At 44.1% G+C, this 25189-nt stretch overlaps 1 protein-coding gene and 1 long non-coding RNA gene across 3 annotated transcripts in view; one reads left to right on the forward strand and one right to left on the reverse strand.

The window, feature by feature from the left end:
- FAM107A (family with sequence similarity 107 member A) overlaps window positions 1–25189 on the reverse strand; it is an 83688-nt gene that overhangs the window by 39383 nt on the left and 19116 nt on the right. Inside the window, exon 2 of one of the 2 annotated variants that reach the window (XM_020795443.3) lies at window positions 8909–8972. In XM_020795443.3, coding sequence (XP_020651102.1) covers window positions 8909–8972 — 64 coding nt within the window. Of the gene's footprint in view, window positions 1–1349; window positions 1813–8908; window positions 8973–25189 lie in introns of those variants that run through there. The other variant, XM_020795444.3, reaches the window with a different exon arrangement.
- Window positions 1625–22931, forward strand: LOC144587626 (uncharacterized). Its single transcript, XR_013542791.1, has 2 exons — window positions 1625–1747; window positions 16971–22931. It is a non-coding gene; the product is annotated as an uncharacterized LOC144587626 (long non-coding RNA).

The following is a 25189-nucleotide window of genomic DNA, read 5'->3' on the forward strand; positions in this document are numbered from 1 at the left end:
GCCTAATTTGCCTGTATTCATAATGCAACAGAATATCTGGAAGCTGAGCTTGGTTTTGTTCCGGCAGCTCTAAGAAAAGTTACTTTTTTTGGACTACAGCTCTCAGGATCCCTCGTTGCAGCCCCAAAAGTAACTTTTCCCATCCATGATCTTGCATCACTGTCATTTTAGCTGAGCAGATCTCAAAATGAAGGCACAGTGGTCTGCCTTGCATATATGCACCTTCTCTGTATGTCACGCCTTGCCACCCAGCAGAATCAAGTCTAACTATGCATATGGCAACCCATCTCTCCTTAATACAGAGGGAGGCACCCCCCCCCCCCCCGTATCTATTTATGTGAGTAAAACTCCTCCATCTCTGAATGGCATGGGAATTTTTTAAAGCCTGCAGTTAAATAAACATGACAAGTCACATATTTGTCTTCTGTTCTATTAACTAACACAGTGAATCACTTTAAATGCCTCTCTGAAATGTCACACACTAACAGTTCAACGGTAACACTTTGGTAGCTGGACATACTTTTAAAATAACTGCAAAAAGCAGTAGATCAGTATTGAGTGTCCCACCTCTCTCCAAGAATACGCAACAATTCTCTGGCAATATAATTATTTTATGGATAAAACAGTTGTAGAGATTGCATTGGATACTGTTGTTACAGTCATTACCTAAAGCAGTCTATAATACTGCTAACGCAATCATTATTATATCAAGAAACAATTTATGCAGCACATTATTTGCTTTTTTTTTTTTTGGTTAACCACAGACAGATGCAAAGAAATGATGTGCCACTCTACGCCATCAATACTGGCATCATAATTAGTTGGGCAATTATCTACCAACCCTCAGACACAGGCCCCAGGCAGCCCCTAGCCCTCCTCGGCTGTGCCAAGCAAAAATGCCACAAAAAGTTCCACACAGGTTTTATTCCTTGGCAATGGGTCTCGGTAGGAAATCTTTTTTTTTTTTTTTGAAAACCCAACTCCACGAAGCCTTCCTTCTTTCCTTCGGCCTTTCTGTGATCCCAGCAGCAGGTTGAGGCGAGTGTACAAAATGGAGGGGGGGGGGAAGAGACCAGGAGCAGCAGAAACAAATGGGGCGAGGGAGAATTTTCTAGAGCCAAACAAGGGTAACGAGAATGCCAACGACAAGCATATAACTTGGGACAATAAAAAGTCAGAGAACGAGCAGAAATCGCAAGGGAGGAAAAAAGCAAATACAAAACCCACCCGGGAATTCTCCTACCCAGCAGAGAATTCCCTAAGAGCTAGAATTCCCTACAGTTAGACGTCCCACCTGCAAAAACCCCCCTCAGTTTGATTTCTGCTGCCCAGCAAACATTTCTGCTTACCTGATTTGACCAGCATGGCTCTGTACAGCCCAGTCGCTTCGGGTGGGATTCTCACCTGGTCTCCCATCCTCTCTGTCATCATCAAGCCCTGCAAGTCTCTCTCCTCCTCCTCACGCACCCGCTCTGTGCTTCCTTGCAGTCCTCCGACTGACTTAAGCCTCTCCCCCTCGCGCGTACTTCTGCATGTTGCTAAGTGTGCACGACTCTCCTTTTTTTAAATTATTATTATTATTTTGGGCCGGATAGGGCTAAGCCCGTTTCACTTCTGCGAAGATCTTTTCACAGTCAATGAGAACGAGCCGTCACGTGACGAGGCGAGCGGCCGTGTAGCCGCGGCCTCCCCCCCCTCGCTGACACGCGGGTTTCTGGACCAGCTCAAGCGTTTCCCCTCGGATCGTGTGAGTGACGTGACGTGAATTGCCGTGCAACGGAATCGCACCCCTCCCTCCCTTTTAAGGAAGGGGGGGCCTTCGGAGACTCTTTGGTCCACTTTGCAAAATGAAAGGCAAGAAGGGCACCAACTCCCCCCTGCGTGGCTCGAAGATTCAGGGGGGTTGCTCTGCTCGTTTCGGGGAGATCTCTGGCACGCGTCCTCGCCTACCCCCCCCCCCGCACGACGCCGATCTTTGCAAATTAGCAAGTGGGTAGCACAGTGCAAAAGAATGAGTTGTGGGAGCCAGCTTCCGATCCGCTGAGGAGTCGCTGGAATGGCAATTTAGACGGGAACATTTGCAGAATTGACTCCTACGCGAGTCGGAGCAGCCGGCGCCAAAGCAAAAAACAAGCGTCATCGCTAGTATCCAGGTTGCGGCAGCAGCAGCAGCTAGAGAGTGCTTCCCTTACAGACTGCACTGTTCAAAGAGAGACGTCCATAGGCCTGGGGGGTGCGGGGGTGTGGGGGGGGGTAAGAGGGAGACTTTGGCCCTTCAGGTATTTCACACTGCAGGGCCCTGGAGCTGAGAGATGCTTGGCGGTGAAAAAGCTGAGAACACAGAATGTGTCCTGATAGGGACTCACGGACCCTAATTCTGCCTAGCCCAGTATGGTTGGCCCTTACGAGACAAAAAAGCTCGCCAAGGTCTCAGGCACCAGTTTTCCCAGTCTTACCCAGAGATCCAACCAAGGATCTTCTATGCACTGAGCTACTGTCCCTCCCTTCATCTGAGAACCCCAGAGCTGGGAGGGACCCCATGGGCCAACCTGTGTGTCAAGCAGGAGCAGTGGGGAATCGAACTTGGGCATAAGTTCTCCACTCCTGGTTTAAGCAAGCCACAAGGGAGTAAGGAGCCAAGAGATCCAGGAGGTGGTATTAGGTATGAGACTGCCTGCCTATTGGATTGCTGGTTGATCAGAAATGGCAGAGGCCTGCTGAGTCCTCTGTGGTTCCAAAAGATGGGTGCTCAGGAAGCACATAGCGGTTGCCTGGCAACTAGAAGACACCGTGACTCAACAATTTTCTCTCAGACACTTGAAAGGGCATTACTTTGGACATGAATGATACGGATGCATCTAAGTGGGAGCAGGACAAAGTTTGGATTATTAGTTTTTTGGGGGGAGGATGACAGTTCCCAGATTCCTATGGTTGCCCTGGCTAGTGACCATGCTGTCTGGTGGATTCTGGGAAGTCAAGTCCAAAATTACTACTTTTCCAACCTCCAGTGCGGAATGGCCAGTGCTGTTCCACAGGGTGTGAGCAGTGTTGACCATAGAGTACTTCCAGATCAGGCCTGGGGAACTTCTGAGCCTCCAGGTGTTGCTGAACATCGACTTCCATCATTCCTGATGATGGCCCATGCTAGCTGGGACTGATGGGACTTGGAGTCCAGTCACATCTTCAGAGCCTCACAGATTCCTCCATGGAATGGACAGTGCTTTGCTCTGCCAGTCAGAAGACCTAATGGAGCTATCCTGTCTTTCTTTCCTGAACAGATTTTGTGCGTGTGTGTGTGTGTGCGTGCGTGTGTGTGTGTGTGTGTGTGTGTGTGTGTGTGAGAGAGAGAGAGAGAGAGAGGGAGGGAGAGACTGATGGATGGACAGAAAAACAGACAAAGAGACAGACTGACTGGCTGGCAGGCAGAAGAAACAAAAACTGACCACAGGGGTGTTTAGGTTGCTGCTTGGTTCTCTGGAGGAATGGGCTGGTTCTCTCTTAAAGACAGCAACCAGATGACATCTTTGCTAGAGTAAACCAGCAGAGTGGGTCCTGTCCGTACCTTTCTGAGCTCCTGTCAGGGTATACTACTTTTTTTGAGGCAGGTAGGATTGCTCAGTTTTGGATCAGTTCCAGTAAATGTCATTTCTGGAACGGATCCAAAGCAAGCCATTATCCTTTGATTTGCCAGTATCATAAGATGGCTGAATAAGCCACTTCAGGATATTGACAAATTAATGACTTCCACATTCCTTAGCAGAGGGGTAGGGGGAAGTGACCTTTTTTTCTTTACGATTGTGTAATGGACTGTTGCTTTTGCCCTGCATCAGTTATTAAAAAGATTATTTCCGTTGTTTGCCTTGTCTTAAAGAAACCACTTAAAGAAACCACTCAAGAAACCGCCTTCCATCAAATCCGTGACAGTGGCTTCAGCTGCAGGCAGTCTCTTGACCTGCCCTTTAAGGGAAAGCAAAGATAGACTGCGGGATCGATTTCTGTGTGAAACATTGGGCTGGATCAGATCACTCTAATCTAGCCCGACCTTTCCAAAGTGGCCCACATTAATTCGCCTCCTGCCACTAACGAAGCTGCACCCAAAGATGGAATAGGAGTGGGGAAACATTGAATTAATCAAAATAACAATGTCATCTGGCTCTGTCTAGCAAGGTTTTGAATAAGGCAGGGTGAGTACACAGTACAGTGGGGTCTTGACTTAAGAACGGCTCGAGTTAAGAACATTTTGACTTAAGAACTGCTCTCATAGGAAAATATTGACTTGACTTAAGTACTTAGATTTGAGTTAAGAACTGAAAAATACCCACGTGGGAGGCAAGGAAAGTGCAAAATGTGAACTTTCAGTTAACTGTTGGCCAGTGAAAAGGGTGCCTGTCTGCTTCCTCACTCCTCCCAGCGTTTAGAGAGTGGATTGGGAGTCTTCAGACTGCCTGGTACTGCCTGGACTGTATTTTCCCTGCCTTCCCTGAACCTTTCTTGACCTAAGAAAAAAAGAAACAAAATATCCCCCTCTAGTGGTCGAAGGTGAAATAGCAGCTTCCCATTAGTTTCTATGGACGGAAAAGAGCAGATACGGATCAAATGGTTTTCAATGCGTTCCTATGGGAAATGCAGATTTGACTTGAGAACTTTTTGACTTGAGAACCGCCTTCCAATACGGATTAAGTTCTCAAGTCAAGACCCCACTGTATCACCATAATCTGGAAACACTCTTGGATCATGCACTGATAGGGCTGAGGTGAGATCCACTACAGTACTTATAAATGATGGCAGTAGGCAAGTCTGTAGAGGGAGGGCAGCAGGTCCATTGCGCCCAGGCCTCCCCTTATGTGTATTGCTGTGAATTAAAGCATCCCATGAATTCTTTTTGAAACAAATTTATGTGTCCTTTATTGCATTAGAATATTTTTACCCCTCTTCCCAGGCAATGTGAAATGGCCTTGGTTTTATCTGAGCTCTTGAAAGTTGTGGCAATAGGAAGTGTATCCTCAGAACATAAGACGTGGTGGAGGAGCTCTTTTATCACAGGATAGCCAAGTCCTCTGCCAAATGATGAGGAGAGGTTTGTGTCCGGTACAAATTTGTTCAGAAATGGTCATTTCTCAATGCTCATTGCGGCCAGCTCTTTCAGATTTGGAAGCCTCTGTGATGATTTCTTACTGCAAATTCTATTGTGATTCTGACAGGCAGATAGTGGAGAATTTATTTCTTGTGCTACCATTCCCAGAATCTTTCAGAAGATCAGGCTGCTAGGAGATTCCACGTTTCAGAGTCTAAAAAAATAGCTTTTCCTTGCCCTGACTACATCAGTCCCATAGAACCTAAGAACATTTATTTTTATGTTTATTTTATATCATTTATGATTTGCACAAGCTGGCTGGATAGCTCACTGAGTTAGATACAGTGGTACCTCACAAGATGACGACCCCACTAAACGATGAATCCACATAACGATGACTTTTTGTGATCGCTATAGCGATTCGCAAAACAGTCGTTCCAATGGGGGATTTTCGCTGGACGTCGATTAGGTCCGTGCTTTGCGAACCGTTTGTTCACAAGATGACGATTTTTTTCCGATCATCCTCGGCTTTGCAAAATGGCTGCCCTGTGTTTTCCGGACCCATGCTTTGCAGGGCAGCCATTTTTACAGCTGATCAGTGCTCGCAAAATGGCTTCCCTATGGGCGATCATTGCTGGACGACGAGGTATTTTCCCCATTGGAACGCATTAAAGCGGGTTTCAATGCATTCCAATGGGGAAAGGGTTTTCGCATGACGACGATTTCGCTAAACAGCAATTTCAATGGGACGGATTATCGTCATGCGGGGCACCACTGTACCTAGCTGCAGAGCCAGAGGTTGGGAGTTTGAGTTCCCATTTTGCCTTTTATGAGCCAACCTGTGTGGGTTGGCTCATAAAAGCTACAGAATCCTAGGGTACCCCAGAAGAAGGGACTTGTATAATGTTCTGAGTATTCTGTCCCTGGAAAACCCTGAAAAAGGATCACCATAAGTCAAAATTGATGGCAAACAATTACTATTATACAGTAATTTATAGGCAACCTTTCTCTTTTAACACGACCTTTAGTATAGTAACCATTAGAGTAAGTCCATCTGACCCAATGGAACTTACAGAGGAGTTGGATCACTAAATCCCCATTGATTCAATGTGCCTACTCTAGGGTGGTTTACCACACAAAGTAACAGGAATTAAACTATCTGAATTAAACTATCCTGTGGATCCACGCTTGGTGAAAAAAGTAATAGGCCCAGAGGGAAGGAGTGAGAAACGTAGAGGATGAGCCCACTGACAGTATTAAAATATCAAACAATAGCTCTCTTCAGGCATTGAGATGGGGCATGGGGGCAACATGCAAAAGAGGCAATCTGGATGTGCAATTAGGGAGCAGTTAGAATTCAAATTAATATGCTTTTTATAGGAATTTGCCAAATCTTTTCATAAATGTGATGGAAAAAAACTTGTTTTTAATTGAATGTGAGGGAAGGCATCATTGACAGATGTTCCGGCAGAAAGCTTTGGAATGTCTGAATCTATATTTAACCACGTTTTCAATCTGAATTAAGGTTTTCAGGCTTTTTTCCATCCTTTCATAGCAGTCAAGGTACAGTATCATCCTCTCCATGATAGAAACAGCTGTCACTGTAGAATTTGGCTGAGGCAGAAGGATATGAGTTTAGTTTGGTTCACTTTTTAAAATTGTTGTCGTTTAGTTGTTGTGTCCAACTCTTCGTGACCCCCATGGACCAGAGCACGCCAGGCCCTCCTGTCTTCCACTGCCTCCCGGAGTTGTGTCAAATTCATGTTGGTTGCTTCGCAGACACTGTCCAGCCATCTCATCCTCGGTTGTCCCCTTCTCCTCTTGCCTTCACACTTTCCCAACCTCAGGGTCTTTTCCAGGGAGTCTTCTCTTCTCATGAGATGGCCAAAGTACTGGAGCCTCAGCTTCAGGATCTGTCCTTCCAGTGAGCACTCAGGGTTGATTTCCTTCAAAATGGATAAATTTGATCTTGCAGTCCAGGGGACTCTCAAGAGCCTCCTCCAGCACCAGAATTCAAAAGCATCAATTCTTCGGCAGTCAGCCTTCTTTATGGTCCAGCTCTCACTTCCATACACTTTTTAAATACCAGGTATCAAAGTTTTCATCCTTTTCATAAACAGGACAGCAAGAACATAAACTTAAAAAAAAAACAGTATGCAAAAGAAAGCTATTGGCTTTTGAGTGGAAACAGACAGGATGGAATTAATATCAAAGGTGGTTGCCAGTGAAGTGAGACCATGTATTGAGAATCATATGTATGTGATAGGCTGAAAGGTTGGTGTTTACTGGCTCCCGCTATATGACTAAGAATGTGGAAGATAATGGATTAAAGTGAAGCATAACAGTCTGTGCTGAGGGTGGCCCAAACGGTCTTCTGCCCGAGGCAAAAAGCAAGCAGCAGCACACCCATGTGCCCCAGCTCTGAGGGTCTTCTGAGGATCCTCAGGGGTAATCCCATGGCGGTCGTGACTAGAAAGCATGGTAAAGAGTTCTCTTAGTGACTCCTCCCATAGGACCTGGCTTTGAGGACTACTCAGAGGCAGGCACTCCACGTGTAGCCTACTTCAGAGGGGAGTGTGGAACTGTGGCTGCTCTCTACATCAGTGGTCCCCAACCTTGGGCCTCCAGATGTTCTTGGACTCCCACTCCCAGAAGCCTTCACCACCACCTCTGCTGGCCAGGATTTCTGGGAGTTGAAGTCCAAGAACCTCTGGAGGCCCAAGGTTGGAGACCACTGCTCTAGAGCACTGGTTCTTAACCTTGGGTTACTCAGGAGTTTTGGACTGCAACTCCCAGAAGCCTTCACCACCAGCTGTCCTGACTGGGGTTTCTGGGAGTTGCTGTTCAAAAGCATCCGAGTAACAAAGGTTAAGAACCACTGCTCTAGAGTGGCTTGATGAAAGAGGGAGTGGCAGGTGTGCTGGTTGCTATGTCCTGCCTCCTGAAACAAAGGCCTCATTAAGCTTCATGCTAGGGCTGCCCCGGTCTGGAGGCAAGAAAGCAATAGAACAGACAAGAGGAAGAAAAGGAACATTCTGTGGTAATCTAACTACCTGTTTCTGATTCTGCAACCCTCAGTATGCACATGGTTGCTTGTGCTAGCACAACTGCTGTTTTTACTTTCAACAGTAACAAACTGACAGATCCATCCAGTTCTGTCCATGGTTAGTACATCTGTAACATTTTTTCCACAGGGATGAGGAGAACCCTACTTAATCATGGTTCCTAGTCATATAGAAGGCTGGCCATTCTGTTCAGACTCGGAGTCAACAATAAATATAAGCAGCACTGCATTACGTGTGGTAATACCTTAGATGAGAAAAGGTATCTGAGTGTCCTTACATAAACTTTCTTGCTTCCCTAACTTGTTTTTCTTTTCTTTTGGTGATTGGCTATTGGAAAGTAAATGTGGGCTTGATTTTGCAACTAAATGTTCTTCCATGAAGCTCTGATGAATCACTGACAGCTTCTAATAACACGTTATCTGCCTCACCTGACTTGATTCTGAGCCAGTTACACATCAGCCAGGGACTATGGCTGCTGTACACATCATTCTTGAGGGGGCAGTGCTAATACCATCCATTGCCACTTCCTCCTTTTCCCATTTTTTATGCACAGAGAACATCTTGTGTTAACTGGATTCAAGTTGCACCTTATATTCCATACTGTATTCACATGTGCCAAAATCGGTAAAGGCCAGATTGGGGTAGGGGAACCAACATTCTTTAGTAGTTCAAGAAAACTTTAGGCATGAACATCTTCTCAGAAAAAAAATATTTTCTAAGTATGATGATGCAGATGCAGCACCACTTAAAAAGTATCTCAAACACTCACCTGAACCATTGATAATATGTTCCCCATTTTCTTTATAACACCTGGACTGTAAGGAGTATTCTTTCTAGGGGGGAAAAGGAGACACAGATAAATACAACTTGTTCATTTCTTCTTCAAACTCATTATATTCCCCTGAAATGAAGAACACAAGTAACAACTTGCCACTGTGTCATTGCACTCGTATCAGATTTATGTCATTGCACTCATATCAGTAAGATTTTGACCATCATATCTTACTGTGGTGGGGGATATTTTGACCAAATGGTTATAGTTGATGGGGACATGAAGGCCCCTATCCTCTTTTCTTATGGTTCTTTACCTTTGAATCAGAGTTGCTTTGGAGAGCCCTTCAAAAAAGAACATCTTCAAGTAGAACAGTGGTTCCAAACTTTGGGTAACCCCGGTGTTGTTGGACTGCAATTCCCAGAAACCCTGGTCAGCACAGCTGGTGGTGAAGCCTTCTGGGAATTGCAGTCCAAGAGCACCTGGGTTATCCCAGGTTGGAAACCACCAAAATAGAAGCTTGTTTTCTGTGAATTAAAACACGTGACTATTGATAAAGAAAGCTCTGTATAATGTGAGTGGTGGAATTGATGCTACTATATCTGTACCCTATCAGTGTCGCTGGATACCAGCAGCTGCACCCTGACATTAGACAGACATTGGGCACTGAACCCTCACATTAGATTGAGGCCACTGTCAATGTCATGGTTCCTCCTAAGGAATCCTGGTATTTGTAGTTCAGCAAGGGTCATAAAATCCCCTGCCAGAGAGCTCTACTGACAAACTACGAATCCCAGGAGTCCATAGGTAGAAACCATGGCAGTGACAGTGATATCACATTGTGTTATGTAGATACACTCAAAAAGAACTTTTCAATTCTTGCCCCTTGAAGACTCAGTAACTTCCATCTATTTACAAGAAACAGTGGGTATTACTGAATCAGTGATGTGAAGAATGTGATTTCAGCCCATTTAACTTTGGGTAGAAGTTAAGGAGTGGGATTTCACAGTTAAAAGAAAAAAAGCCTGTTTTTCCAGAAGTTACTTGAGCTAAGACCCCAATTTGGCTTCTAAATTAGGAAACAATTCCAACCTGTGCTCTTAAAGACATCTGGACAAAAAGGCTTTGTGTTTCTCCACAGTTCCCTGAAGGTTACTGAGTGTCGGCCTCTCTGGTTGCTAGGTGATGTTTATCTGGAGCTGTTCTTTTGGACAATGTGTTTCATGTTTAGAAGACCTCTCCTCCTGTCACTGCATTTATGAACCTGGAATTCTTGCACTTGATACTCTGAAACCATGTAATATGCATACAGTACAGCTCAGCCTCAAGATGCCAGTCCCAACTTTGGCCAAAAAAAGAAAAAAAGATGTATCTTCCTGCAGACTGACAAGGCACGACATGTTCCCTGAAAGTTTCATTTCAAATCAGAAACATTCTGTGAGTTTACGTCACAGGCGGCATATTCCTCCAATCTTATGACAGGAACTCATTAGCAGGGCTGAACCAGAAAGCTGGGAAGATTGAGATAGATGCCAAAATATAGAATATCTTCTAGTCCACGTATGTGATCTTAATCTCACTTTACTCTCACTTTCCTATTTGGGTGATTATCAGGATCCAAGCTTGAGTTCTAACCTATTGGGATTGACCTGGCCCTAGTAGCTCTGCCAAATGTCCCCAAAATAGGGCCACATATTCATTTTATGGCCCCTTTCTTGCCCTGGCGGTCGTATTATGAACACCTGTAACAGAACTGGACATCGGAGAAGTGGTGGCAGTAGTGCCACTTTACAAAAATGGTCTTCATTGCCTTCCTTTCCGGAAGGAAAGGAGATGCTCTGCCCTGCAAACGAGAAGAACTCCATGGTATTGGACGGCATTCTACTATTTTCCTGCACCATAGAAAAATTCTGCAATTGCTGCCCAGCTTCAATGGTGAATTGCACCATACTGGTGAATGGTGTTGGGAACTGCAGTGGCAGTCAAAGTGAATTTTGGTGGCGGCAACAGAAGCTGTAATGATGCATCGCCTAGTGGGTCAGTGCAGAACTTGAAGCATTTTTCAAAATGCACTCGTTGCTATACTCATTTGTTGTCATCATGCTCCAATCATAAAACTAATTTATCCTGCTATCATTTATTAATGCACTGCGCTGTCGTTACTGGCAGTAAAAAAAACAACCCACAGAGAAATAAAATTTGATATTGCACCGTGAAAACAAACTAAAACTAAACTTCCCCATTACTTAAGATTAATAAGAGAATGGATTAGAACTTGAAAATATATTGTCAGGATATCCAATTATGCCTTAGAATTAACTTTAAAAGTAACTTTGAAAGTAACTAGAAAATGTTATTTCTTACACACACAAAAGTAACTCTCTTACTACTAATAATGGCTAAAATCGTATTGCTAATTTACACCAGCATAAGGAAAATTGTGTATGCCATGTCAACACATTTGTACTTATTAATGAGGTAGAACTGGTAGTGTTTCTGGAGGACACCCTTCACCTCAAAATGCACACACAGTCCAATAATGCAGTTGGACACATGGCCAGGAACACAACCAGCACCTAATTAATGAGTGGAAATTTGCCACTGAGGCCTATTTGGTATTCCCGCTTACTTTTACAGCTGATCAAATTTTAAAAAACAACACTAAATTAAAGGTGCAGAAAACCAGAAGTACATTTCATTTTGGGACACATTGTGTCCCATAGTTGGTTTTTCTGCCCGGGAGGGGCCTAGAAAACCAGCCCACATACCCAGGTTGCCCACCTCTGCTTTAATTTATCGTGTTCTTCTTCCTCAGTGATGCAGGACTGTCCTGAGCACTTCATACTCCATGAAAGCAGGGGAGCCGCCTGGATATGGAGAAATCTATCATGGCCCCAGAGACTCCTCTCTGTTTGCGTCTCATGGGAATATGCATGTTCCCAGAGAGCCAGGAATTCATTAAAGTGAGGACACATGTATGGCTTCTAATCAAACATACCCCATTGGGCAATATACTCAGTAGTCTGTCTTCAGAACTATTTTTGTTTATTGGGCTTGTTCACTCGGACACCTATGAATGATTAAGGAGTTTCACTGCCCTGACCTCCTTGCCTTATTACGAAATTCACAGAGGTGCTTAACTCACCTGTCTGCATGACGTTTTACTTCACTGGTTTGCTACTAGGCTGAGACATTTTATCTGTAGCAGCTCCTGTTGTGCTCGTTGAATTGGACTCCTGTGAAAACTATCCTGCCTTTATACCAGTTGGCTAGCTTCCGCCATCTTTTATAGCAGACAGTTAGATTGGGAGGGCCTCGTTAAAAAAACGGGAGAGAAGGCTCAGTGACAGCATTGTGCCAGGTTCCAATCAGTGGGAATTCACCTAATTGGTTCTTTGTTGTTGTTGTTGTTGTTGTTGTTGTTGTTGTTGTTGTTGTTGTTGTTGTTGTTGTTGTTGTTGTTGTTGTTGTTGTTGTTGTTGTTGTTGTTGTTGTTGTTGTTGTTCATTTTCGTTTGTACTATTTGGAAGTTTCAGTAACATCTTTGGCCTAAATCCAGTTACTAGTCCCAAGCAGAGTACTGTAGACTCATTCAATGGACTGAAGAGTGGTAATCATCAGTCATCCAGTGGTGCTACTCTTGTTGGGACTAGCAACTGGATTTAGATTAATTTCTATTATACAGGGAATTGTACTTAGGTACAGTGTCCCCATTCTGGTTGCTTTCATGTAAATTTTTAACTTAGGGATGTACACTATCTTTGGAGAAAGATATAAATAGGGTCCACCTCAAGAGTATCTCTTGAGTGTGTACAAAGTGATCATGCGCTGGAGCATCTCAGCAGCACCTCCCACAGATGTGTTAAATATGGCATTTGTGGGGTTAAAATGTTAAAATTTTAAAAATGCAATGGAATTAATTTTTGCTCCAAAAATCCAGTAGGGCTTATTTTCAGGGGATGTTTTCTTCCTTTTTTTCCTGTACAACCATCTATATTTATTCAAATACAGTCATGTCGTCTTCTGGTTGCTGCCCAATGGTGGAAGGAGGGCTGCGGCTTATTTTTGGGGTAGGGCTTATATTACAACCATCCTGAAAAATCATATTAAGGCTTATTTTCAAATCAGGTCTTATTTTTGGGGAAACAGAGTACGTTCTTTAGCCTGGAAATAAATCCAGTTGGCCTTCAGAGTCATTGATTAAGACATTAAATCTATGTTATTTAGAGATTTGTTTCTGTAGTCACTCAACTTTCTGTGCCCTAAAAGTTGGCATTGCAGCAGGATGTGGCCACAGCACCACTAATTTTGGATCCAAGGAAGAGGGGAGAGAGAAAGGGTGGAAAGGGTAGAAATAGATTGAGAGGTTTCTGCCGTCTTTTTTTTCCCCAACAGAAAGAAAATTGTATTCGCGAAGGCTTTCACGGCCGGGATCTAATGGTTGTTGTGGGTTTTTCGGGCTCTTTGGCCGTGTTCTGAAGGTTGTTCTTCCTAACGTTTCGCCAGTCTCTGCGGCCGGCATCTTCAGAGGACAGCACTCTGTGCTCTGGTGTAGTTGGCTTGGGAGTGCAGTATTTATGGCTGTGAGATAGGCTTTTGTCTTTTTCTGTAGATGGGTGATTAGTGTGTCTTGTTGTGGATGTATTGTTGTGCCCGCCACAGAGACTGGCGAAACGTTAGGAAGAACAACCTTCAGAACACGGCCAAAGAGCCTGAAAAACCCACAACAACCAGAAAGTAAATTGTTCATTTTTATTTATTGAATAAACCTACTTGCTGTGCTGATGGTCAGCAGAAAACTAAGAAAGAACTAAGAACTAAGAAAGGGAGGGGGGTGAAATTCCAGTTGGCATGAAGTAAGAGCAGATACTTTCATTGCTCTTTTCAGATGAAACCAAAGAAGAGTGAGTCCATTGTCCCTTATTACTCCCGTCCTTGTGGCTGCCTAGAAAGAGACTCTGCTCACTGATGAAAGTGAGACTTTCTCCTGGCAGATGGAAAAAAGAAGAGGGGGGGAAAAAACAGAAAGCCCAGTTCTGTTGAAGACTGCTACCCTGGCAAGAGGAATATTTGTCCTTTCTGCATCCTAGGGCCTGCCCCAAAATTTTGGCACCTGGCACAGTTGCCCCACTTGCTCTGACCTTGGTATGCCACATTTGTTTCCCTGTTTGCAGGAAAGACGTGTTCCTGGAAATCTAGAAAAGCACAAATGCCAACACTGATGCGGACAAGGCTAGGGTTAGGGTTTCTCCTGAAAGGCTCCAAACAGGTTGAGCACAAATTTGTGTCTCCTTGTTCAGGCACAGGTGATGTCAAGAGGCTGGTGTACATCCCTAACATCAATGGCTTTGATCTGGATCATATTAACATTTATAAATGCAGTCATTCTTTTGTTATTAACTCTATTCTGCTTTTATTCTGTAAGCACCTCTTGAAATATTTCTAGTGACAGGTTGCACAGTTTTATTACAATATACTTGTATATTAGAAAGGCTGAACAAAACTAATAAAACACAAGGGAAATGGGAGTGTGTACAGGGGGGGGAAAGGGCACCTGACTCTCTGATTATTCCTTTCTATCTAAGCAAACTTCTAACCTGTTTTTCTGAGAAAAAAATGGGCACTTCTAATTTCCTGTGCAGATGGACCACAGCTTGACACAAGGTGGCCTGACGCCAATGAGTCATCTGGTTAAAACTGTCGCATTTAATGACAGTCGGCTCTCGCTTAGGAAGAAGTTAATTCGCTTGCTTCAGATCAGGACATCGCACAGAATAGAAGAAAATATATGTTTTGTTTGTGATAATCCTGAATGCATTTCCTGTCAAGTGGACAGATGGGGAGATGAACAGGATACTACCTTTGAGGAGAACATTGCACAATCAAACCAATGATTTAAACCAATGATTAAATCATTCAGTAGATATATCTATATAAACCAGGTTCTGTGCTGCCTCTTTTATTTCTTCACTACAACAAAAGAAGTTATTGCCTATTTTCAGGTTGATCAATGTGAAACACAAGTGGAAGCTTTGGATTTCCTTCTTTGGGGAATGCTGGCAAGGAGGAAACACCTAAACATCAGGTTCACTGTCTGTCCTCATTGCCTTTAACCCTGGCTTAGCAATGTATGCAAACTCTCCCACAGATGATGAGTACAAAAGAGAAACAGAGTGTGGGGTCAGGACAAGAACATGGAAACTCCTACCTTGCATTTCACAGTGACACAAAATCACGGGGGGGGGGGCTGTTTCCTTTTGTTTAAGCCCAATCTTCCAAAAGTCTAATCCATCATTTATTTCACTGCACCTGTTTATTTAATTTAGATCTTATCTTTCTGCCAAAATGTGTCAGAAAAGGGCATCCTTTTCTTCTTATTTCTCTTCTACCTGAGGCTGGACGTCATTAAGGCTATTATGACTTTGGATGCAATTGTTCTAGACAATGGTGTAGTGTTTTGTCCAAAGCAGTCCTTAGGTGTTTTTTTTCTAGAGTGCAACTAGACAGTCAAGACTTGATGTTGGCTTGACGTACTCCATCCCCCAAGTGATATAGTGCTGGGTTTTACAGCAGGAAAAATATATATTGGATGACAATGAGATATTTGCAGTACATGTTGCAACATCCAGATGGAAACATCACCATCACCCCTAGGAAACACCCAGCAGTGCCACTTTGGTTTGATACTGGTAGTTACACATGCCAGAAAATGAACTAAAATGGTCATATCTGTGCTGAACAAAACAGTAGCCCCAGGCAGTGATCCAAAAAAGTGCAGATAGCCATGGAAAGGGGTCAGGCTGGTTTACATTTAACTTTATATCAAGTACTCACCAGAAAATGGTGAGTACTTGATATAAAGTTAAATGTAAACCATTTAATATGGTTTACATTTTAAGATGGTGAATACAGTACTTGATATGTCATGTTGATTAATCTTGTTGACCACATCAACAGTGATCCAAAATGTAAGCTAAATCACCATCTGATTGCACCCTGAGTGTCTTTTAGAGATGAAGCATTTGTACCCCTTTAAGTTCCCTCTTAAGCATTGATTGCAACAGAAACTCCTCTGACATCCACGTGACTTTCCTTTTATCTTGCTTTGTGTATTGCTTTTTATCTTCCATGTGTTCTCAGACCTTTTTCACTCTCTTGGAACCTTTGGTTTGTTTTTTGTAATGTTTTATACCGGGAGTGGTGGTGGAGTTCAATGCCGTAAGCAAGTGGAAGGGATAGAATAAGGTGGGAAGAGCACCCAGAATGGAGCAGGGAAGAGGAGGAAGGTGCGCTGTTGCCTCAAGTGCTCCCCCAGCAGAAAAAACCCCCCACTAAATCTCTTGTGTTGGAGGAATGTATGAGGGAGATCTTGGATTCTTAGAGAATGTGGTGGCTGGAGGAATGGGGGGCCCTTCCAAGATGTGTTTTTGGCCCGTCTCCACTCTAGTGGGTCAAAGTTTGGATAAAACCCCCAGTAAATCTTGTGTTCTTCAGCACCAAGTTACAAAAGATGGGAGGGTAGGACAAGACCTCAAAGTTTTTCCTCCTCCTGCAGTTCTTTTCACATTTACCTTGAAAGTGGCTGCCTAAAGAAAATATAACATTAAAAAAGTGCACATATTGACATAGTGCCTTGCATTCAGCACCCACACAAAAAATGCGTAAACCAGGGATAGGCAACGGTTGGCCCACCTGATGTTGCTGGACTGCAGTGTCCATCAGCCTGGCCCCTTGATTATGCCAGTCAGAGCTGATGGTATTTGTAGTCCAACAAGATCCGGAGGGCAATAGTTTGCCCTCCCCTGCAGTAGACTGACTCAGTTCACAAACGCATATTCTGCTGCCATCTTTTCCAACACAGATATAATATCAAATCTTTCCCCCCCCCCTCCATTTTGCTTGTTTTAAACCCAAAGGCAAATCCGTCTATACTGCTAAGGCGGTGTTTACCTGTATTAGCAATATTAGCTCCATGCAGCTGCATGGCAAATATGCTATTGTGTTTTTTATGTCTGTGCATGTATGTTTTTAAACTATAATGTGTTTTGGTTTGTTTTAGGTATTTTGGACTGACTTTGAGAAGACTTGCAGAAAAAGACGATAGATGTTAGGAAATGAGGAAAGCAGTATGAAAAAAGGAAAATCAAAGAAGAGATGGATTAATTTAATAAAGGAAACTATAGCCTTGAATTTGCAAGAGTTGGGCAGGATTGTGAATGACAAGACATTTTGGAAGTTACTAATTCATATGGTGACCACCAAGTCAGAAGTGACTTGACATATAAGATAACAAAGAAATAGCAAGTCTCTGAAATATTGGGCTTGTTCAAAAATAAACAGACAGATTTGAGGACTCGTGTTGCGTATGGTTTTAGGAACCCAAAATGACAATTAGGAGTTAGAAATCTCAAGGAGGAATCTGAGAACTTTGCAGTTCTACTGGCATTTCAATAGTTTGCTGAACACTACTTTGAATTCTGGTTCAGTGGCAGGATAGTAGCAATCTATATTTGGCAAGTCTTATTCTTCTCATCCTGCTACTTCATTTCCAATGGCAGTGGTGGCCAAATTTGTCTTCAACGAACATTCCTCTCAGAGGGACTCTCTCTTCAAAAAAGAATACGCAACACGATCGCCAAAGGTTTATTCTGGTTCTCCTACGCAGAGGATTAATCATACCACAATTGTTCCACACCTGGATACCACAGTCTCCTTTCAAGAAAAGGAATGCTGTCAGTAATCTGTGCTTTTATGCTTGCTTTGATTTAGGCTGCTTCAATAAAGCCAGCTGTCAGCCTGTATGTAATCTAAGCACCAATTATGCAGACTTAATTGCCCCATTGCAACAGCGGCTCTGAATAGAAGCACAGCCTTATGGAAGCCTTCATGTTATAATATATAATGTTGTCAGAACTGTATTAAGCTGCCATTTAATATCTGATCATATGAAGTGGGGACGTAACTGCAGACAGGTTAGTGTGATTCAGAAATGTTAAGGTGTAGACAGAGAGAGTCAGTTTTCAGGAACAGCCAGAACCCTGTATAGTTCAATGCAGTTTACTGAACTATTATTAAATAAGGTCTTGTTGTATATGGTATTTAGGACGGCTTACTTGTGCACCCTTGTAGAAGTGAATGTGCCATGGTGGTGATGGTTAACATTTAAGCTGCATTATGATTGCAATTTAATCAGGGGTAACTTTCCTCTTTTTTTTTTTTACTGTACCTGTAACTTATACTATTATAGGACTAAGGGCCTCATTAAACAGTGGAATAAAAATATAACATGGTCCTGCTGCCTTGTGCCGTTGTCTTGTGCTCGGTTGAGGGTGTTAAGGCAGTGACAGTGTTGACAGCGAGAGACAAAGGCAAGGGGCTTATATCGTTAATGGTGTATTTTTGTACAAGCAACTATTGTACATTTGAGAAATGGGAATGCAAAAAGTTGCTTTTCAAATTGTAACTCTAGTTGGAACTTGGAGATAGAACAAGTCTTGGAAGTATACAGTAACTAGTTACTTTCTACTCCAGTAATTACTTACTCTGAGAGTTCTGTCTGAAATACAGGGGCAGTTAGTCCAATGGTCACTGTCTTCAAAGAAGGCCATATTTTATTCCTAGTGAGAGATGTTTGGCAGTGAGATCTGTGAGTGATCTGTGACCGGCCTTCTTGGCAGTGGCTCCTCGCCTTTGGAACAATCTCCCTCCTGACATTCGCACGGCCCCTACGCTGAGCATCTTTAAAAACCAATTAAAAACATGGTTGTTCACTCAGGCCTTCCCTCCAGCCAATTCTTGACTTTCTTTCCTTATTTTCTCTATTTTTATTTATTGTAGCTGTTGTTCGTACTATTTATGTATTTGTTGTGTTATATTGTTTTATTTTATATTGTAAGCCGCCTAGAGTGGTCTATTCGTCCAGAGAGGAGGGATATAAATCAAATAAATAAATAAATATTTTAGGCCACAGATAAGGGGTTGTCTGCCTCCAGGGACCAAGAGAGGTAGAGAACGGTTCCCCCCACTGCGGAATCCCTGTTATGTCAGAGTCACATTTGCGTTCCCACAATGCACAGTCCACTCTATTGCTTCCTCATCCCTAGACAGGCTTGACTTCACTTTGGATCAAGCTAAAAGTTAAGAGGGATGGTGCATTTCCTCCAAATAATCCTTTTTTCCTCCTGCCAAAGTGTGGTTTCTGCAGAGATGCATTCCTGTCAGACCTGCAAATTAGACCTGTGTTTGCTTTCCAACAGACTCTTAAGGGGGAAAAAGTATGAAAAGTAGGAGAAAATTCATAGGCATGTCTTCCATAACTGGAAGTCTCTCTTCCAAATATGCTCAATATCTGGTTTCCCCTTTCCTCTGAGAAGCCTCTCTCTCTCTCTCTCTCTCTCTCTCTCTCTCTCTCTCTCTCTCTCTCAGTCATATACCAATGACTTTCTTTTCTTGCTGTTCTTCATTGCTTTTTTGTTTACTTTTCTTCAGGCACCTTCTTCAATAGAGGGTAAATAGGGGTGACTGTTTAAATGTGTTACAAGACAAGCTCAAATTTAACAACAGGGTGGGATGAAATCTCCATTTACATTAGTTTTTGAAGGTGAGAGGCTTCCGCTCCATATTCAATCTAATTACCTTCTCCTTGATTTAAACCGAAGCCTCACAGATCTTCTACTCATCCTTTGTCAGCCTACGATGGAGTCTCCCATTTGTCCTTCCTGTCCCCTGCGCACAAGCTCTGATGTGTAGGCAAGACATCTGCTTGTTTTTAAAGTGATGCAGAAAGATTAGATTACCTTTATTCCCTGACCTCAGCACCGTAGGTTTCATTAGGTATCAACTTGCTCTTTGGAGTACTGAGTACAGGGAGTTGTCAGTCTTTGTCCTTTGATCTTTTAAGTTAACTTTAAGGGAGGTGGGGGAAGGAGAGGGAGATCCCTGGTACATCTTCTATACTGGAAAGGGGAAAGATGTGTTCAAGAAATTGTAGAGCAGAAATCATCATATTTATGCAAAATCAGGACCAAACTACACAGACTGGATCAAATCTGCAGTGACTCCTGATGTAGCATACAACGCCAAGCCACCCAGCAGTTCAAAATGATGCTCTGTCTTGTACTTTTGGGGTGTTTCAGAATGCAGTAGGACCCATGTATCAATGTGGGATCAATTTGCTGTGGTAAACTGTGGGAAAGGGGAACCATGGATTCTTTATCAGTTAAAAACATGTAACAGCCATTTGAGATATCGAGGTAAGATTCATTCAGACATAGAAGATAAAACTTATACATCAATTGAAAGAGGAAGTGACCATACTTATTGATTACCTTGTCATGAGAAGTTCGGGAGATATTTTTATCTTCTCCGAGCTCCATCATACAAAAGCTATTTCCCATTCTAGCATTAAAATCGCCACCAATTATAAAAAGATGATTAAAATACTCAGAGAATAGTGTACAGTGGTGCCTCGCTTAACAACGATAATCCGTTCCAGGAAAATCGCCGTTAAGCGAAAACATCATAAAATGAAATTAAAAACCCCATTGAAACGCATTGAAACCTGTTCAATGCTTTCAAATGGGGTAAAAACTCACCGTCCAGCGAAGATCCTCCATACGGCGGCCATTTTTGCTGCCTGTATAAGCGAGGAATCCGTCCCTAAACACAGCGGGGAACCATTTTAATTACTCGGTGGCCATTTTGAAACCGCCAATCAGCTGTTAAAAAAATGTCATTTTGCAAAGAATCGGTTCCCGAAGCAGGGAACCGATCATCGCAAAGCGAAAAAACCCTATTTAGACAATTATTTTGTGATTGCAATTGCGATCGCAAAAAGATCGTCGTACAATGATTTCGTCGTAATGCGGGGCAATCGTTAAGCGAGGCACCACTGTATCTAAAAGGTCCTCCAATTTGGCCCAGACCTCTGTGCCAGTATCAGTTGTTCCCAGTGGAAGATAGACCTTGATGCACCAGCAGATGGGAGTGCCAAAATCCGGGATCGGAGGATGGGTATTTCTCTATGGCTACTTATGGCTCGTGTGCCCACAGAGAGGGCTCTGTGTGCCAGCTGTGGCACGCGTGCCATAGGTTCACCATCACTGGTCTGGTGGGTCAGGTGTCTATGAATGCAAGCCTTGATTTCTCTCAGTTTAAGAGAGAGCCATAGTTGTGTTCTTTCATTGGGGCCTAAGGCACTGCATTTGCTGCCGACTTACGAGACATACAGAGAAGCTTCCTGTATTCTTGCTTTGATGGGCAAAAGCCTGACCTGTGCTAAGATTTGCATGCTGGAAGATAACTTTTTGGAGCACCAGCCTAGAATCCTGTCAGAAGGCCAGGAGATTTAACAATCAGAAGGATTGGTGACAGGGGATACATTTATAGGCCACGAATTTTAAAAAATATTTTAAAAAATCACGCAAAATGCAAGCTTTTGTGGGTGAATCACATGATCAGAGGGACAGTTGACATCATCGTCAGGACTCAGCCAATCCCGAGGGTGCTGCTGCTGCTGCTGCCTTGGGAACCCAACCCCACTCACCTGGGTCTTTGTGACCTCACAGGGCCCCACCTCTCTGCTGGCAGATAAAAGGGGCTTGCTGGGCAGGGCAGGAGACCAGAAGGGAGGCCAGAGGGCAGTTCAGCAGAGAGAGCGGCAGTGGCTGCAGGTGACCCAGCCTTTCTGCCCAAGGCAAGTTCTCTCGCGAAAGCAGATTAACTTGCTAAGTGGGCTGGCAAGTTAACAGATCGAGGCTGGTGGCGATCCGTGGCTTAAAGCTGGCTGATGTCAGTGATGGACGGGGGTGGAAGTCAGTGAACGTTGGCAGACAGAAGCTGGTGGAATCTGCCTGCGAAAGCGGAGGCCGGCAGAGGTTGGTGGATGAAGCCGGGAGATGTTAGCCTCCTGAAACCAGCTGGCGGAAGCTTGGTGGATATCGGTGGATGGAAGCCCGGGCATGTGTGTGAATGGCTGGTGGAGTTAAGGTGTGTGTGTGTTGGGGAGTGGCTTCTCTCTCTCTCTCTCTCTCTCTGTGTGTGTGTGTGTGTGAGTGAGTGAGTGAGTGTGTGAATGTATGTGTGAATGGGCTGGCTGGCATTCCGTGGGGATGTCGCCGGGGCGTGAGTGTGACCCAACATTCGGGAGCTGGTGGAGCCTCACTTCAGAAGCGGAGTGGAAGAGTTGAATGGGGTGGATATTCCTGGTGGGAGCCAGTAGATGCTGGTAGGCAGAACTTCGGGATGAAGTTGCCAGAACATTGGTCAGTGGATATGCCTGGGTTGAAGCCGGTTGACGGCAGTGGACGAGCTTGCCCCCTTAATTGAATTTTTCTCTCTCTTTCCCTTGCAGGGCCCGAAGCTTGCTCTTCCCCAGGGGGGAGCGAGGGACCAGAAAGTAGGCGTCCTGCTGGAGCTGAACCAGGCCGTTGTCTCCGCTGAGGATACCCGTTTAGCCTCTTTTTCCGAAACCAATAAAAGAATTTTTCTGGAATGTTTTTGAAATGTTGTCTTGTTTGTCAGGGGCTGTCACAGGATTATCTTCCCCATCCCCTCATTATATCTGGGGCCCAATGGCTTGAGTGGGTCTTTGTCAAGTCATGGTGTGGGGCCTTGTGATGTCACAGGAATTAGGGACATAATATTTCTACATGCATGTGTGAGGGAGTGAGCTAGGTATTGTGCATTCCCTGTCTGAGCTCCTGAGCAAGTATATTATGCATCGTGTTGGAGAGACACAGGAAGCCAGTGACCCCTGGTGCCATTCGGAGAGGGTTGGAGTTGGGTACCCAAACACCATGGCCAACCCCTAACAATAAACGGGACGCGCTCCTTCCCTTCCACCACTGCTCCTCACATTTGTTTGCCTGGCCTGGAGATTCAGGGGAATCAGCCATTTCCTGGCACAGCAGCTCATTCTTTGAGACCTGGCAAGCCTCATCTTCATCATCAACACCATGTGCACTCCATGGACAGCTCCTTGCAGAGTACAAGTGGGGAGAAAATATGCCACTTCAAAGAAGCTTCCAGTCCAACCTCTCACGCCAGTGCCACAACCGAGGAAATGGAGATGGGCAATGATTTGGAGATGAACGTACTTTAAAATTCATGGGGATCCATGCCATAGATAGATGGCAAAAATACACTGGTACTGCAAAACCTGCTGCTTGAGGGCAGTGGCTTCTTCTGAGCACCTATTGCAGTGATGGTGAACCTTTTTGAGCCCAAGTTCCCAAACTGCAATACAAAATCAACTTATTCAAAATGCCAACACTGCAATTAGAACCAAAATGCTGAGGTTTTAGTTTAGAAAAAAAAAACTGCTTCTGCACTGCAAGGAAATGCTTCTCTCCCCCCCCCATGGGTGGTATTAACAAATAAATACTTACTGGTCCTCCAATCCCCCATTGGGCTAGAATGGTCACCATCGTACCCCTCCGCTGGACCACTGCACTAGCAGACGGGAGTGCCAAAATCCGGGATCGGAGGATGGGTAAGTATTTCTTTATGGCGACTTATGGCTCGTGTGCCCACAGAGAGGGCTCTGTGTGCCAGCTGTGGCACACATGCCATAGGTTCGCCATCAGTGACCTATAATTCTGGGAGGGAAACAAACCTAGACAGCATCTTAAAAAGCAGAGACATCACCTTGCCAAAAAAAGAGAGGTCAGCATAGTCCAAGCTATGGTTTTTCCTGTAGCGATGTATGGAAGTGAGAGCTGGACCATAAAGAAGACTGACCGCCAAAGAATTGATGTTTTGAATTGTGTTGCTGGAGGAGACTCTTGAGAGTCCCCTGGACTGCAAGGAGAACAAACCTATCCATTTTGAAAGAAATCAACCCTGAGTGCTCACTTGAAGGACAGATCCAGAAGCTGAGGCTTCAATACTTTGGCCATCTCATGAGAAGAGAAGACTCTTTGGAAAAGACCTTGATGTTGGGAAAGTGTGACAGCAAGAGGAGAAAGGGACGACAGAGGACGAGAAGGCTGGACAGTGTCATCGAAGCGACCAACACGAATTTGACCCACCTCCGGGAGGCAGTGGAAGACAGGAGGGCCTGGTATGCTCTGGTCTATGAGGTCACGAAGAGTCAGACATGACTTAATGACTAAACAACAACAAGAGTTTAATTCAGTTATCTTTGTTCCCCTCAAGCCCATAGCAGAGGAAACTGCAATAGCCAGCCTTCCACTTCCTCAACCCAAGGTTGAATTTTGGGGGCGCTGGGAATTCCCATGTTCTATAACCCTGCAAACTTAAAGTATCTTTCTCCAGGAGCCAGGTCTCTTGTAGACAAATTATGCCATAAGATTGTAGATACTGTATAAAATCTGTGTCAGCCAATTTATTCCTCCATCCTGTGATGTTCCAAGATAGAAGATTCAGAGGCTGACTTTGCATGTTATCTGGGGTTAGTCAATCTTGGCAGGGAGCTCTTCGACAGACGTATCTGTTGTCAGGATACCATTCATAATTAGGTGTGCTGAAAGTTTGATGGCTAGTAGAAGACTTGTTTCTTGTTGGAAAAGCACCCATCATTTGGGCACCTCTTGTTTGAGTTCACTGATTGTTACGTTTATTTAGAAAATCATGAGGTTGCTTAATTAGAATATTGTTGGGAGCAGATAGAGAGGATAGACACACTTCTTTCCCTCCATTATTTAAGTTCAGTTCCTTTTAAAATTTACATTCCGTCCCAAGCCATCAGACTTTACCTTCTCCTCAAAAGTGCCCCTGCGAATCGTAGCATGTGGTTGACTCTTTGTTTGCATTGGTCTATGTATGTTTCGTGTTACGGTCAACTTGGACATAGACTTGGGGTGTGTTATATGTGAACCCCATTTGAATGATACAGATCTATCTACGGACGTATACATTAAACTCAAAAAATGATAGGTGTGTCTGTTATCTTTAAATAACATCTCAGAGCTGAGTTAGGCCTTCCCTCAATTGCCGTTAAAAGTGACCTGGCCTATTTTAGATACTGGCACAGATTGAACCACCTAGAGCAGTGGTCCTCAACCTTGGGCCTCCAGATGTTCTTAGACTACAACTCCCAGAAGCCTTCACCACCACGTCTGCTGGCCAGGATTTCTGGGAGTTGAAGTTCAAGAACATCTGGAGGCCCAAGGTTGGGGACCACTGACCTAGAGGACCTCTCGTTAACAAAGTGCTGCTGGCTGGAACAACTACAGTTTGGTGGATGGGCACAACAATGCTACCAAAAACTAAAAGCCTATAACCTTGCGCTGGAAAAAATATTCAGTCTAGGCCCCC

Source organism: Pogona vitticeps, chromosome 2 (assembly GCF_051106095.1).
Source record: "Pogona vitticeps strain Pit_001003342236 chromosome 2, PviZW2.1, whole genome shotgun sequence".
NCBI lineage: Eukaryota > Metazoa > Chordata > Lepidosauria > Squamata > Agamidae > Pogona > Pogona vitticeps.